This window comes from Aythya ferina (assembly GCF_964211825.1).
Source record: "Aythya ferina genome assembly, chromosome: 2".
NCBI classification, from domain to species: Eukaryota; Metazoa; Chordata; class Aves; order Anseriformes; family Anatidae; genus Aythya; species Aythya ferina.
In genome coordinates, this window is record NC_140297.1 from 153,355,403 (window position 1) to 153,372,494 (window position 17,092).

General features: G+C 43.0%; 1 protein-coding gene across 1 annotated transcript in view; it reads left to right on the forward strand.

Annotated features, from left to right (window-relative positions):
• The first annotated feature begins 14,057 nt into the window (after nucleotides 1-14,057).
• The window catches only part of CCN4 (cellular communication network factor 4), a 36,156-nt gene continuing 33,121 nt past the window's right edge, over nucleotides 14,058-17,092 (forward strand). Inside the window, exon 1 of the mRNA XM_084510748.1 lies at nucleotides 14,058-14,351. Within this exon, the coding sequence (XP_084366874.1) occupies nucleotides 14,304-14,351 (48 nt within the window). The 5' untranslated portion in view covers nucleotides 14,058-14,303. The remainder of the gene's footprint in view (nucleotides 14,352-17,092) is intronic.

Consider the following 17,092-nt stretch of genomic DNA (forward strand, 5'->3'; position numbering starts at 1 on the left):
TATTTTTCAAGATTACCCTTTAACGTGAACTGATTGCAGACAACTGGGTGATATTTGTGACTTGCAATTCACAGGAAACAAGAAAGGCCATCTTAAATCCTGTAAGAGTAGTCATTTTTTGTTGTTGCTGATAATACACAAGGTATTTATGTTACCATTGTGGTGGTTTTACCCTGCTAGGCAGCTGAGAACCACCACACCACTCTCTCAATCTCCCCCTCCCATGTTTTACATTTAACATGTCAAACAAAGATGGTCCCTCAGACCTTAATGTATGCATCTAACATTGCATATCCATCAGTGCTGCACTTGAACCATGTAGCAAATTTCCTACTACAAATAGGTAGATAAATAAATAAGTAGATGATATAAAGAAACAGACAAAACAAACAAATGAAAAACCCTATGCACGTCCATCGAAGAATGACTACTGCAGATTCTTGTAGAATTCAGTGACTGGGTTTGTCATCATGTAGTGTACATCTCTGCAAGAAGTCCATGACTGAACAAACCCAGGCTACCTTTATGGTCAATGGAAAGCCATTCAGTACTGTAGGAGTTTAGGAAGTTGTTTCATCTCCTGAAGCACACCTATATGTGGGCAGAGGAACTGAACCATAAGCTCCACTGACTCAACTGGCTATCATGGAAAGCCAGGCAGCCAGCTCAGGTCTACCTCCTACAATGGCATATGTGATGAATTCTACCTTTCATGGTCTTACAGATCTTCCCTTAATGCTATTGCTGAAGCCTTTGCTGTAGATAGCATATAGAGCCAAACCGAATGCAGTGCTATGGCATATATTGCTATGTCTGTTACTTCATATAGTAAAGAAAATTAAACCTCTCTCTCTCTCTCTGATGCAGCCAAAAAAAACATTTCAACACATGCAAAGGACTTCATCACATTAGAAACTTTGGCCACACTGGGGGAAGAAGGGCTTATATTTACACCATTGCACTATCTGTCTCAGATAAGAAGTTATTTAAAAATTAAACTTTCTATCTTCACACAGCTCTACCTGACACTTGGTTCTTTCTCCACTCGTCTGATCATGAAGTTAAGGATTTACACTCAGAATTCCTGCCAAATGCACATGACAATGTGATGATGTAATATAATTTCCTCTCCATGGCTCATATGTGCTAAGGCAGAGACTATGCAGATAAGCCGTTTTTATGGGGTAATGACAATATTTCCTAAAATAAAGCAATATTTTTCTGCTTGTGCCAGGTTCTATGTCATTACCACATCTTTCAAGCAGTATTTCCCTAACCTCATGATTAGTAGGGTGAATGTGAGTGAGTGCTTCAAGGGACTACTCTCAGACAGAGCCAGTCATAAAAAAACTCCATCACATTTCATTCATGTTTACAAAGAGAATACAGCAGACACATAATCTGTGGTTGATCTTAGATATTCAGCTCTGCTACATGTGCTCAGACCCACCTGAGAGGCCTCTGTCAATCAGGCATCATTCTTTTCCACCAGTGCAGCTGGAGGAAGGCTTTGCCTGGTTCCTAAGTGTGAGGTCACAATCCTACATTGGAGGACAAGACTAAAAATTTGAGAGTCCTGGTTCAAGTCCCAGGGACTGCTGATAAAAGGGTGTTTTGCTGCTGTCTCCAGTGCTGTTTCCTGTCAGCTACTCTACAGTAGTTATGAAAATCATAGAGCAAACATAAAGAATATACTGAGGATTTGGTGTGTAAGTCTCTTCTGAGACCTTAGCCTTCCTGCATGTGCAGTTCAGTCTCCAGAGGTAGGTTAGGTAATCAACTTCAGTCTTAAAAAACACATAAGCAGACATCATCTGTTGTGATCTACCTCTAACCTTGAGCCCACCTCAGTGATGTCCAAAAATCCCTTTTACTATTCTGTCTGTGACTTTAAGGATTATGTCTTCTATGCAACAAAACTACTCTGTAAATGGCAGATTCTTCAGGCCACTCCAATTCTTTAATGTTTCTCTGGGGAAGCGGAGCAATTATAAATTGCCTTAGCTTGCTTTGTAGCTGCTTTGTGTCTCTGGGGTAGTGTAAATTGTTTGATGCATTTTCTCTTGCAAAGTCTATGGCATACTAATGGTACGTGTAAGAGTAAATATTCTCTCCTGGGAGTAGGCAACAGAAACAATCATGCCCAGAAAGCTTCTGTTGCACTGATGGGCACTGGGCATAGTATTAGCTGTGGAAGCAGGAATATATATTTTATACAGTTTTCCAAATAATTTGCCAAATGTCTCACTTTAGGTAAGAATAGGTACAGAAATGCTACTTGATGTGTGAGGACTAGCATGTGTGTGGTTTAAGGGATAAGCTGTGGAAAAAACTGTGTCATCAGGAGCTAGATCTGAGACTTAAATGCCCACTACAACTCCTTGTTCCATGCTGTAATAGGATTACACATTTCTTGAGTCTTCAGCCCAAGATCACGAAAAGTTCATACATGTGAAACATCTGTTTTATCATTCATGACAATAACTCAAACGACAGATAATTTGCTCCAGCACTTCCTTCACCATGCTTCTCCATAGGAAAGTACAGTGGAAACAGCTATCCCTCAGTAAGCACATGCAGCTCCCAGGAATGCTTAAAGAGGAGATGGCAAAAGAAATGCAGGCTTCGGGCTTTTTGGTACGTGTGCTGCCATTTTGACTTTTCCTAAAGCAGACCTTTATAGAAAAGCCAGGAGAGGATCCATGGACATCAATATATTTAATATCTTGCTTTTTAATAGAGTAAATTTAATACTTTTCAATTTTGCTATTTAATATCTTAATTCCTTTTCAGAATTTCTCCTCTTTCTGTTTTCAGGGACAGCGTGTAATTAAGGGGTATGGATAATTGAACACAGCAGATTGATAGCTGTTGCCATTTGATGTCACAACTCTTTTCTTAGGCATCTGGTTCTCCAGACAAGTGCAACACTGAGTTTACTCTTCAGTTTCCTCACAGAAACAGTGATCTTACAGCATTTTCTTCTTTGTAACTTCATCCTGGTGAGAATGAGTTCGTAAATGATCCCAGTTCCTCCAGTTTCCAGACTGGAGGTGAAACACAGCCTGTGCTGGTAATGGTTGGCAATTACATACATCAGATAGATGGTCCACAAGGACATGCAAGAGATAGAAACTAGGTCAGTTTACTAAGGATGCAGATAAAAGAATTGCTGGAGCATGTATGGACAAAATTATAAAGCCTAAAGCACAAAATGAGCAACTGGCAAGGGACATGAGAGGTAACAGAGAGTGTTCTATTAATATTTCAGCAGAGAGAAACACCAAGGAAGAAGCTGGTCCTCCACTTAGTGAGAAGGGAGAGCTATTAATGCCTAGAGGGCTGAAGAGGTTAATGCCTTTCACATCTCAGCCTTCACTAAAACATTCTATGAGCCAATGACTAATACACTAACACCCATGAGTGGGAAGAAATAATTCAGCCTACAGTAAGCAAAAGGCAGACTAAGGGTGTTCTTTGAAAAGATGGAATTTTTGTTCAAATCAGAGAGCTGGCTACAGCCAGCCAGCCACCATCTTGAATATGTGAAGCTTAAGAGAGAAAAAGGTAGACATGGGACTGTTGATGCAGAGGAAAAAGAAAGTGCTAAGAAATTATTAACATATCAGTCTACCTTTGATGCCTAAAAACATGTTGATACAAAAAGTAGAACAGACCATTTCCAAATACTTTAAGATCAGAAGGAGCTTGGCAACACCAAGCATATGTTGTTTGGAAACAAAACATGGTTCAAAGAATGCTAGATCTGTGACAGAACTTGAGGATATGGGAGACAGAGTATGTACCACAGAAGATGATGAAGCTGCTGTGATGTGATTTGACCATGGTAAAACTTCTGACCCTGTCTTACATGAAATTTGCTCAAATGAGTTGGGAATTTAGGCCAGATTAAATACTGTAGTGTGGTGGTTATCTGGTAGGAGAGTTATCCTTGAGGGGGGAGGTGTTATCCATTCTGATCGCTTACTCTAGAAAAATATCTGGAGTGGGGCTTCTGGGATCTTTCAAAATCTTCCTTTCTTGGGCAAAAGCACAGATGAGCTACATCTGCTGATTATGCAAGTTTAGAAACAAAATGAAACTGGAGATAGCCTGTGAAAGAGTCATTTCACAGAGGAGTTCAGGACAATAGTAGGCATGGGGTTGGCTCAGGATCCTCAGTAGTATTGGCAACACTGCCTTTTATTTTTTATTTTTTATTTTTTATTTATTTTTTTTTATTATTATTATTTTTTATTTATTTTTTATTCTGCAAGGATAATGGAACAGGATGAACCTGCCTTTTCCATGGGAAGACTAACATAGGGGAAATAACAGCAGGGAAGAGAAATAAAGTCTTGCATGTGTGTAAACAGGAGGTCTCCTTCTAGTCCCAGTGATAGTCCAGATTTTTGGCACCTCAGAAATTAAAGCAGGGTAGTAGAAATGATAAGGGAGCTACAAACTGTGATGCCTAAGCAAAGAGTGGGAGAATCAGGGAAGGAGATAAGGCTGCAGCAGAGAAAATGCTTGTTGTCTTGAAATAGGTTAAATGCTTCAATAAAAAGGAAAGAAATAATTCTTCCAACGTGTCCAAGGAATAGTGGACTTACGCTGCTGCAAGGGACATTTAAGGCAGACATTAGGCTTAATGTTCTAACTTTGAGGATGGTAAAGGCCTGGAGTAATTTGCTGGAGGGTGGCTGGAGGGAAGAGCCTTGATCCCTGGAGGCTATTAAGACAAGGTTAGACAAACATCTGTCAGGAAGAGTTTAGTTAATATGGTTTGTGCCTTGGAGCAGGGGAGGAATAAGAGGTCCCCATGTGTCTCTTCCAGCCCTTCTTTCCCTCTGACTGTGCCTCAGACGTATTCCCTTGCCTCCTTCCCTGTCACATTACCCTTCTGCAGCTTCTGAGTCTGCTCACTAGAGGCTCAAAGCCTTAGCCTTGCTAATAGCCCAGGTCTTTCCCTGCTCCAACAGCCAATAAGCCTGGGGTCCTGAGGAAGGTGGGGGTTGTAGTGACTCCCATCCAAGCAGGTCCTTTGCCAGAAGCTGCACTCCAGCACTGCACTGATCCCTATGGGATGCAAGCCCTCTCTATAACCTGGCTGGACACATCCCACAGGCACATCTGATCCAGCCTGTGGTGAATGAATAAAGCTAAGAGGCTTTTAACACATTAAAGCTTTCCTAATCTGGCCACATTACTTCTGGTCTCAGCAGCCACCCTGAGGCCTGAAATAGATCAGAGATTTTTTTTTTTCTTGTGGTGCCTCTAGGAAGTGATGCATGATGGGGACAACACTCCCCTCTCTGCAAAGGGAAAGGTGGCTTTCCTGCAAGACCCCTTACCTTTGTGGCCAGCAAGAACTTGAAATAAATGAAAATAATGAAAACTAGCTACCTCCAAGGGTATTCAGGTGTGGGGGTGAGCTGTGCATTTTCCTGGTTCCATGCAGATCCTCACTCTGTGAGGTGCTGGGAGTGCAGCCAGCCAGTCACTCTTGGTCTGCCATTAGGAGATAAGGACATCATGGCATTTGAGTCTGAAAAGGTAAACAGAACAGGTTGAAAAAGGCAACAGAAAAAAAGCTTGCAAGTCAAGCTAGAATTTAGTGGTTAAAAATGACCACTGTTGCTTGAAATTCCAGGTTCCTCCTTTTAAACTGAGCCCTTATGCTTGCTTTGGAAGGTGCTCCTGTGGGGTGCCTTGAAGGATAAGTATGAGATGTGTTGGCCATGCTGTGATGGACTGAATGGAGGTCAGGGAGTCAGAGTGGGAGTGATGGAAAGCAGCCCCTATGGAGCTGAAGGCCCCTGGGGGAAGAGGGAGGACAGCTTCGCTGCAGCTAAAATAGTTCCTACTGTATTGTAGACTGAAGGGATTGAAATTGGGTTGTGATAGGCTCTAAACAACAGTCCTTAGCTCTGCAAACTTATAGATTATAGCTGGTGACCCAGCAGAAAGGAACAACTTTCTCAAGTAGGACTGGAGCAGGAACAGAGTGAGAAAGGCCCTTTGATTCACTATTCAGTCCTCAAAGTCCTCAGCCTGGGATATCCAAAGTCAAGTTGGACCCCTTTGGACTATGAGCCAGCAAACTTCTCCCTTGTCAAGTAAGCAGTGGGTATCATGACAGTATTAAAGCAGAAAATGATTTTGTGGAACATGGTGAAGAGTTTTCATTTTTGGCATCTCACAGTGTTACTAACATCTAATTGAATTCCAACTTGTGAATAATACGTGCAACCATCTCAGTAAAACTGGATGTTTTTCAAGGCAGATGGATGTACAGGTTTCATTTTTAGCTTTCCTTTAAAACAAACAAACAAACACACTGGCTACATTTTTTTTCCAGTTGTGGAGTGTACAGATTTTACACTCTATATTTTTTTGTTGTTGTTGCTTAAAAACAGGAATAACTGATGCAGCCTCAGGAACAGTGCTATGGATCCAATGTGTGGATCTTCTCCTCATTCCTTCCCCATTCCTTTGCTGTGTCTGTCTCCCCCAGTGTCCTGAAACAAGTCCTCCTCCTCCAGATTCCTTTCAGGAAGCCTGCCCTGGCTGAATGTATGCAGGCCAGAAGTTGCTCGTGGACTCAACAATTTCAGGCGTGATTAAAGGGAGATGGACCAAAGCCATGTTAAAGAGAAAGAAGTACTGCCAGACCCTGTGAACCATTTTATTGCTTGATGTAAGAAGAAAAACATTTACTGTTTCCTTCAGTTGAGCGTTCCCAGGCCCACAAGAAAGCCACTTTCAGCCACAGGGGAACTGCCCGCTTCCTGTTCTTGGATCAAGGTAGACATCAACTGTTGGGCCTGGACCAACCCTTTTTCTGAGTGCGTGGGCTCAGGGCCTTCTTCCAGGGCAGCCAGTTCTGCTCCTTTCCCTCAGGTTGGAAGCAAGCCTGTATCATTCCATCTGCTCCGAATGTTGACAGGAGGAAGATGTTGGATGAATAAGGCCAGAAGTAAATGGTGATTCTTCTCTGTGGTTGCCTCAGAAGGGGGTGGAAATTTTATCGCACAAAGCAGGGATGGATCAAGGTGGACATTGACCACGAAGGACAGAGCTGAGGGAAGTGACCTGCTCTGATACATTATCTCTTATGTCCCATTCCTTTTCTTTACCTCAGGACTGTCTTTTGGGTTGGCAAACAATGATGATCCAAGTGAAATCAGAAAACAAAACCATAATGCTCCCAATTTAGTAAAACTGATTACTAATGCTAACAGGAATTGTGGTCAACACTCTCCAGGACATGAAATGTAGTTTATTGTCTTCATTACCATCTCAGTAAAACGCTTCAGATGCAATTATCAGTGGTAATAAAAACACACATATCCTGAATGTTCACCATAGGTCTCTTCTCAGGTCTCCTCTAAAACAGTCCATATCAGAACCTCACTTTTATTCACCTTCCTGAGGCAGAACCTCTATATATACACTGGTAAGTTACTCAGTCTTGACATTTTGAAAGAATCCTAGTGAGAATTTGTGAGAAAAATAATATTTTACTTCCGAAGGTGGTAGTGTGAAATTTGATACTGTTGTTTTCATCTGTTTTGGTTCTATAACCAAGACTAAATTCAGAAAAAAAATATTAATGTGTGCTGGGAGGAGGCTTAAAGTTGCTGCTTGCAAAAATAAAAAATAAAAACACAAGAACCTGAGAGAATGTGGACTGCCTGTGCCTAAAGTAAAAGTATTTTTGTGAGCACTACATCAATAAAGCCGCTTTCCCTGCAGATTTGTGTCTGGTGGCTGACTGCAAACTCCAGCTGAAGTTGTTTTCCTGCTGTTGGTTGTCTGAAAGGTCTCAGCTGTGTGGCTTCTCTGACTTCCAATAGAACATGAATAAACACTCTGCTTTTCCCAAAGGTGAGATATTCCTACCTACAGCCTCTCTCTTCCTCAGTGCCTCTTTTCACAAAATACACAGGAATGTGATCATCTGAGATTTTGATCTTTTTATCAAGTTTGGCTTGATTTTGGCCAAGAGGTTCAAATATTACCGGGAGGGGACACAGACGGACATGAACACGTACAAAGCGATTGCATAAGCTCCATTTCCCCAGGAAACCAGGACTGAAAGCCGCTCTGTTGAGAGAGAAACATTTACTAACCAAATACCAAAGGAAACTTTGAATAAAAATGTTGCCAGAGTTAGAACATAGAATTTGGATACTCAGGCCATAGAAGGAAAACAAGTACTTGAACGTTTCATGTTTGAGGCAGATTGGATCTTTCAAGAGTCTGATTATAACTTTTGATAAGTAAATAAATGTAGACAAGTCATACAAATTTAAAAAACAACACATGGGCTAGAAGGGTAGATCTGCATTCCAACAGAAAAATCAAGCCCGCTTGAGAGAGGAGATTGTTATGCTTTATAACCTTCATTCTTTTGCACTTAATGCAATCTCATTGGTTTGTTTTATTCTTTTATTTTTATATTTTTTTCCCAACCAAATATATGTACAACCCAAACTTGGAAATGTGCTTACGTATTTATAGTGCTGGGAAGCCTCAGGGTGTGATTGAAAAGGGCAGATTTGATTCCAGTCTTACCTAACCCCAACTGGGAGCAACAACACTAGTCACAGTGAATTTCCAGCAGAACTGAAGAGCTTTCCCTCCTCATGTGGCCAACTCCATCCCAAAGACTGGAGAATATTGCTGCATTAGCAGAAGGAAAAAAAAAAAAAGTCCCAGAGGAATGAATAGTTGTGTAATTTTGTGGTCGCTGATCTAGAGAATAGAAATACCAGGGTGTAAACATTATCCACAGTGGGTGAAGTCATTTCTTCAAGTGAGTCATAAAATTACTTGTCAAGACCACGATATAAAGCAGGCCAAACTATGGAGGGAGCAGACTGTGCCACTTCAGGAATGCGTGCTGTATTTGCTGGGATTCTTCATCCTTTTATCCTCTCTTAGTTTATTAGTCAATATATTTTCCTCCCTCTTCATGTGCATCAAGGAGAACATCTGCAGGAGGCAAGCCCGAAGGTTAATTCCTCCCCTGCACTTCTCGCATTTGTTCAAATAGTTGAACTAATATTTATGAATAATGCATTGCACCCATGAATGCCACAAATCAACTCTAAGGACTTCATTTTTATACCAGCTGAGGCTCAGACTCAATATATCCTATTAATCCAGCTTCTTTTATTGGTTAGTGAATATTATGTAAATCTTTATTTCCAGAACACAACTATTCCATAGCAAGGATTTCTCAGAGCTTGTTCATATTTCTGGCAGGTTTGTGTTTCTCTGTGGCCTGTTTGTTTTGGTTATTAATTATTCTTGGATCTTGGCATTTTCATTATGTGGTGGTCATTTGTTTATTTTACTTTTTCTTCTATTCTATTTGTTTAAAGTTTATATTAAGAAAACAATATTTATTTCAGAGAAGATATTGAGACACATGGAAAACATTGGGTGCCCTTAAGTGCTGTTGCCATTCTCCTGAATGCCTGGTACTGGTTCAAAAACATCAAAATATAATTTTGCCCACATATTGGCCACATAAATGTCCAATAGGAAATTATGAAAATTTAAGAATAGATGAACACAATAGGCCATTAATTTTGAGGGGAAAATCTAAGAGAAAAAAACAACCAACCAAACAACCAATCAACCAAAAACAAACAAACAAACAAACATGGAATTATAGAAGAAAATAAAATATTTGAAGTTGCTGGCATCAATCACTGATCTGATATGACTCCTCATATTTATAAATTGATAAAATGTTCTACACTGTCTTTAAATAGGAACTTAAACAATGTAATATTTCAATGGCTCTTTTTTTTTTTTTTTTTTTTTTTTTCACTACTGCCATTCAAACCATAGATGTTTTCACTCACAGTGGAAGAGCTCAACCCCTGTAAGCCAGGTTAATACTGCTGAAATCAACAGTCACACAGATTGACACCAGCTGAAGAGCTGTCCTAATAGTCTGAGTCTATTTATGGGGGCTGAAACCACAGTCATGTCTCCCCAAAGGCAGTATTCTCACTTGAATATAAATGGTTTTGGCTGCATGAGTGAATTAAATATTGAGGTTTCCATTTTTCAGTTTTGGCTGCAGGCTGTTTGGAGAAATAATCATTCAGTCCTGGAGTGCTGCCTCTCAGACTGGTTTACCTGAACCAAATTATATATATATTTTTTAACTGTTGGGTCTATTATCAGCTTGGGGAAGGCAAACCACAGAACTGTGTGTGCTTGCTCAGAAATGGAAACCTGTCTTGAGTAACATTTCAAGGTATCTCACATCATGGTATTTTTGAAGGGACTGAGGGAATCCAATAGTGGCTTTACTACATTATCTCATCTCCACGTACAAAATACCATCTGGTACCTTCTACATCATGTTACCATGGCTGATCGAGACCAAACAAGTTCTTGGATGTCTACCTGTATTATGATTCCTATTCTTTGTCATCTCTGGGAAGACTGTTTAAACAGCAAAGACTGAGTACTACTGTTGTATTGCAGGTTCTTGCACTCTGTGGTGTCATCTCATCTCCAAAGACATTCAAAGGGACAGGCTTTGAATGCAACAGGACGTAACTCTCCTTCCTATCACCTCAGTAATAATGACAACAGCAATAATAGGAAGTGCAGTTTGACTCCTGCATCTCACTTCCCATTCCATAACACGTCATGAAGGCGGTGTTGTTACCAGCCTTGCTGCTGTTCTCAAGCCCAGTGGAGTCTCTGCTGTCCTGCAGGTAAATCCTGTGTGAGAGGGGAACCTCCTCCATCACCCGGCCTGAAACATGGGTACTCTGATAGAAGACTAGCACAGCTACTTACATGTATTTGGCTTGTTTAAAATCCAGATTCATGACTCAATGACTCAGCCTTTACCTTTTATGAGTCAGGAAATTCCAAGGTACTCTTTTATTTATTTTTTTTTTTCCCTTGGACTCACAGGCAGACTGATCTCATTTATTACAGGGTAAATCCACTACAGGCAAGGAGTTATTCCTGCCATGTATTTGCAAGCAAGAGCAGCATCCATCCTCACTAAACCCTCTTTCTGCTCTTAGTAGGTTCTGTGTTCTTTGGCTTGCTACAGCTCTCAGTAAAAGTGTCAAGCACATCACACAGCATAAAATAAATCAATCCATTTCCCAGTTTATTTAGTCTAAAAAGACTGTAAAAAATGATCAAATCAAGAAGCATATTTATGTGGCCAAGAGGGACACATTGAGGAAGGAGTGATATTAAAGTGCTGGGCTTACAGAATCAGAGCTGTTTTACACAGGGGCATGCTACCTGTTTCAGTTCACTGTGGATGTTCGCTGTGACTGCAGAGTGACAAATAGTACCATTCACAGACACAACGTTCATGGAAAGTGAAAGGTAAAGAGGCAAAAGTCATTAAAAACATAAAATGACTTCAAAAGCCAGAAAACACAGAAGCCAGAAGACACTGCAACTGAAAAGCAATGTGTCATCTTGGTTTTATTGAAGAGAAGAGTAAGCAGTGATTTACTGCACCTTTGCAAATGTATCCGCTGGAAGGAGGCACAGAATTCTCATCAGCCAAGCAGACATTGGCAGCAAGATTAAACTAGAAAACTCAGACTGAAAATGCAAGACAAATTTTTAATAGTAAATGTAGCTGAACTTACTGAAACATGAAGTAGATTTTCCATCACTTGAAGATCTTAATTTAAGCTTTAATTTTTGAACCACACAGAGTCTTTAGAACCTACATTTATGGAAGTCAGTGAAAATATCCCCAGGATTAAACTCAAGTGAGACATGACTGGAGAGATCTTTTTTAGCATTGTCATCCTTGGAAGGAGCTGAGCCCAGGATGGACTGCTGCTACCTTTGAGTTAAAGAAAAAACTAAATGTCCCTGTCATATGAGACAATGACATAACTGTACGCCCAGTCGCACCTGTAAGTGCACTGATTTGCCATATGCATATAGAAATCACTATTAGAGAGGCTGCTGAAGTAGCTGGATGTCTCAGCACCTTACTGTGGAGCTGCAGGTCCACTCCTTAATCCCTGTCTCATTCGAGCTGAGACAGAGGTTTATGGTCACCACATGACAAAATCCCACAACTAACATGAGATGAACTGTGGAGTTGCAAGCAGCCAGATGTCCACATCTCAAAGATTTCATCCTCACTGAAGCACTCGACCACAGCACTAGCTAAGGCATTCTTGAAGGGGAATGAAACACGAAGGGGAAATGCCCAAAGGAGAATGAGATAACCAACTGCTTTGTGAAAACAAAAAACCCAAACACACACACACACAGAAAAAAAAAAAATAAATCTTCAACTACCATTTCTGGTGTCATTCATAAAGTGTCCTTTCCCTCGATTTTGAAGTCTGATAACTTTGGAGCTTTGAACTCTTTTTCCTTTTGCATTTACAAAGCAAAGCTACTTTTGCTAAGACTGCTAGCATGGTCTCTTGAGCTCCAAGCCTGCAAGCACCACTTGTGAGAGGTAACATTTATCCACTTTGCATCTGAGCCTATTGCCCTGCCTGCTGGTGACAGAGAGGGGTGAGAGAGAACTACTGAAATGGAAAGATACGGAATGAATGAACAGAGGGGAAAGTGAAGGAACAGGGAGAAGGGTGTAGAGGAAGGAGAACATAAACAGCCCTGGAGGAACCTGACAGAAAATGCATCCACCACCTGGTCTCCAGGGAGGTATGGCCATCTAGGAGGGGGCTGTGGTGGGCGTGATGATACAGGAGGAGCAAGAGAGGAGGCGACACTTCCTCTGGTTTGCAGCCAAGCTCTGGCTGGATCATTTCCCAGAGCAGCCAGATGTCCAGAGTGTCACAAGGAAAACTTGGTCCTGCTAGAGCTCCCTGGTCCGGCTGGTGTAAAACCATTAAGCTGCCCATCACAGTGGGAAGTGTGAAAGGTGCTGCAAGGATACATGCTACTGGAGTTTATGCATTCCTTGCTCTCCCCTCTCCACCCACCATCAGCTGTATATCCCTCAGAGCTCAGCAGGGACACAAACCCCACTGCAGCACCAGCTCCCCAGCAGGTTTGGGATGGCTGCCTGGGGCTGTGGGGGACTCACCCCAATCACAGGCAGCACACCTCAATCACAGGGGGTAGCCAAGGGTGAGCAGAGGTTTAGGCACTGGTTCACTTCTAGTTTGGCCACCAGAACACTCACCCACCCATCACTGCCCAGCCTGCCACGCCAAGTAGGAGGAGTAGGAGGGTTTGCCTGCTTTCAACTTTTCCTTGATGCCTCTTTCAGCCCAGATCTTGACTTTTTTGGTTTTGGGTTTCAGACATGTAAAGCTGTTTAATATGACTTTTTTTTTTTTTTTTTTTTCCCCCTCTGGGAGCACTCATTTTCATTATCCTTAACTATTTCTGTTTATGGGAGAGATGTTAAATTCTTTCAAATGTGGATTTAAAAGGGTAGGAGAAAATAGCATGCCTGAGTCTAGGTAGGTGGAAATAAGAGAAAGAAAAAAAAATCAGAGATGACACAGGTAAAATCCTTCTAATCAGACCAGGATATGCACTACGATGGATAAAAGTGATCAGGGTTTAGCTCTGTTCACTGTGGGGTTTGCACTCCTGTACCTGGGCAATATTCATTATGCCCACTGCTGGCATGGGATAGAAATATCTGGAGCTGGCAGAGACCCCAACAAACACCACCAAAATCACCGAGGGGATACAAAGCATGGTAGGGGACAGTGTGCCCTTCCTTTTGGAAAAGAGGGGTGCCCTGAGGAGCCAGCAGACTGCTTCCCATGGGATGTGCTCACAGGGCTAACCTCCTTCTGCACTGCAAATGGAGCCACTCCTTGTGAGCGATTACACGCATCAAACATCTGGGGATATTTGTATAGATGTAAGCTCGTTAATCACAGTCAGGAAAGCCTGGCTGAATGTTTCTTGTCCTAGCTGAGTTTCAAGAGCCTGAATGCCACAGGCAGGCTCTGAGCCTTGGACCACTGTGCTGCAGCTTTCCCTTTAAGAGCCCTTTGGCTAAGGCGATGCTCTGAAATGCAGGAGGTGGGACAACACTACACACAAAAATGAAGAAGTGAAGGCAGGAAAAGTTTCTCCAGAGGAAAAATGCAGGGCTTGTCCTTCACCCTGACGTCAGATCTGTCTTTAATAAAATCCCCAAAGAGCCAAGAGAAAAAGGCAGAGTGCCTCGGCTAGGTTGCCAGTTGAGGATTGCTCCGCGTTCCCCAAAGTGGTGTTTTTTTCAAAACGGCTCTAAATCTGGGTTCAATCAATGCATTTAATCCCGGCTTCCAGGGATGAGGTGGCTTTTGCCCTGGATTCTAGCAACAAGCAGCATTTTGCAGGTGAGTTTGGAAACTGCAGGAGAGACTTGTCCTCTGCAAACACACTTGGATTTGGTGCGGGGTGGGCAGAGCGTGGTGCGTGAAGGAGCCTGGGCACGGGTAAATGCACGGGAGATGGGAGAGAGGGGAAAGGTGGGAAGGAAAGGAAAGGAAAGGAAAGGAAAGGAAAGGAAAGGAAAGGAAAGGAAAGGAAAGGAAAGGAAAGGAAAGGAAAGGAAAGGAAAGGAAAGGAAAGGAAAGGAAAGGAAAGGAAAGGAAAGGAAAGGAAAGGAAAGGAAAGGAAAAATCTCAGAAGTGTGTCTGAACTGAGTCCGTCTCCACTCAGCATCCAGGTGGATCTGCACAGAAAACCGTGGAGTTTTTTGTTTGCTTGCTTGCTTCAATCACTGCCATTCTTACTGTGGAACAAAACAAGGAGAGAAAGATTACCCATTGCTGTCTGAAGCGGCCAGGGTCAGGCTGCAAGGGGAGCGGCTCGGGGACGAAAGGGTCCCCGGGGGTGCCAGGACGGGGGCTGGAGCCGTGCCGAGCCGTGCCACAGCCGGGACCGGCACCGGGACGGGGACCGGCACCGGGCGCCGCCGGGCGCTCCCCGCAGGTGTGCGGCTGCCGGAGCCGCCTCGGGGCCGGGAAAGGAAGTTTTTTTTTTTTTTTTTTTTTTTTTTTTCCCTGCTTCTGCCGGATCTCTGTTTTCTGGTTTGGGCGTGCGGTAGCTGCTTTCCTTTGCCTCCTCTTTGGAGGGAAAAAAAATAAATAAATAAAAGAAAGAAGAAAGAAAAGTGTATGGGAGAGCCACTCATTTCTGGAGGTGTTTTCGTTTTGCTTTGCTTTTCCCAGTGCATTCTTGCGGCTTGTGTAAATTCCCCGGGGGTAAGAGCAGTAGAGCAGTTGTGTTTCGGAAGGTAAAAATCAAAGCAAGGAGGTGGAGGGTGCGGGGGGTACCTGTTCCCAGCGGAAGAGCCACTGAGCAGCCATGTGTCCCCTCATCCCCATCCCCATCTTCATCCTCATCCTTATCCTCATCCCTGGAGCCCCGGGGACCCCAAAAGAGGTGCAGAGGGGATGCTTGGACACGCTTGGGCTGCCCAGCGTGAGGTTGTGGCATTCTGAGATCTGTGAGGCTGTGTGAGGCTTCTGCCCAGAGGGGTGGGGGAAATCAGCTGCTTCACACAGGGGGGATTTTGCTTTGCAGGGCTGCTGGCACCAGGGTTGGCTTGCATATAGAGAGATAAAGAGGGGCTTTAAAGCAAGAAAGTAGGAAAGTAGCACGTGTGGTGTGGTACACCAGACGCACCTGTGTGACAGCCGATGGCAGAGCGATAAGTCCTGCTTGAATGTGGAGATGGACTGATACGGTACCCTCCAAGAAAAAAAAATAGAAAAAGAAAAAAAAAGTGCCACAAAACTAGCAACAAACAAAATGCATCTCTCCAAGGTAAGAATCTACTCTGTTTTTTGTTGAGCAAGTAAAAAGTCACCCAAAGGGAAGGGGGACCCCAACTCCTGCCCCTACCCCTCCACAAGTGCTATTCCAGAACATGTGTGTGAGCCCTGAAAATTTTGTCGTGGTTATCCTGGGTTCCCTTGATATCAAAGACATTTGTCAGAAAAGCAGCTGCAGCATGAAAGTATGTGTGAGTGCATGCAGACACATGCGCCTGCTGTGGGGATGAGTAAGTGCAATCCAAATATTGCTGGCAGTATGCTTGGGCTGAAGACTATCTGAAAGAGCATCAAAAATAGCCTGCAAAGAGTCCTGGTTCTGGACAGTTTCCAGGTCAAGACCTCCACCCAACAGTGCAGGTGGAGCTCTGTCTCTGCCCTGGAGTAGGGAAGATTTCTCTCCACTGAAGATTTCTCTCCAGGCTTTCTGTGGGGTCTTCTCCACACCTGAACTGGGGTGGGGTGGGTTGGTAGGCTGATGAAGGGCAGATTTCTACCTAAGAGGGTGAGGGAGTGGGAAAGAATAGTGTGACAGGATGGAGGGATGGGAGAGGTAGGGGACGGCAACTGGGAGGGATCATTAATCTGTGCAATATCTAAAGGACTTTTGAGAGAAGACCAGGCTTGGTCAGGTCTGCTTAAGAGAAGGATGTCCAAAGGTGGAAGAGATGTTACAAAGTAGTGTGGGGTGTGGCCGGCATGGCCACCCTGCCCAGGAGAGAGAACCCTTCTAAATCACCCAGGTCACAACAGATGAGTGCTGATAAAGCCATGACACAGCCCCACCTCATTGTCCATTGTGTCTTTGGTAGCATATCCCAACAACAGTAAATATCTTTCCAACACTGTGCACACATCCATGGAGTGATAGCACCAGGCAGGCCACTGTGCATGTGCAAAGTTCTGTGGTATCCCTGGGGACCTGTGACATCCTCAAGAGTGATGTCAATATGATGAAAAAGGAGAAAAAAAAAAAAAAAAAAAAAAAAGCTACACTAGGATCTGGGAAGGAGACGTGTATCTTAAAGTGTGTTTCAAAAGACAGCTCTTAGGTTCTCAGGATGGACAGACCATCACTCCTAGTTCTGTATTCAGCCACAGGCAGTTTCTGAGCCCTTAAACAGTTTTATTGATGAAGTTTTGTACTGGACCACCTGCTCCAAGCCCTCACAACTCAGCAGATATGAGACCCATAATTCAGATTGGACAAAATATCCCAGACCAGGGTGATTAGGAAAGCAATTCTGCATTTTGTAGAAACTTCATAAAAGAGATTATATGTGAAGAAGAATAGCACT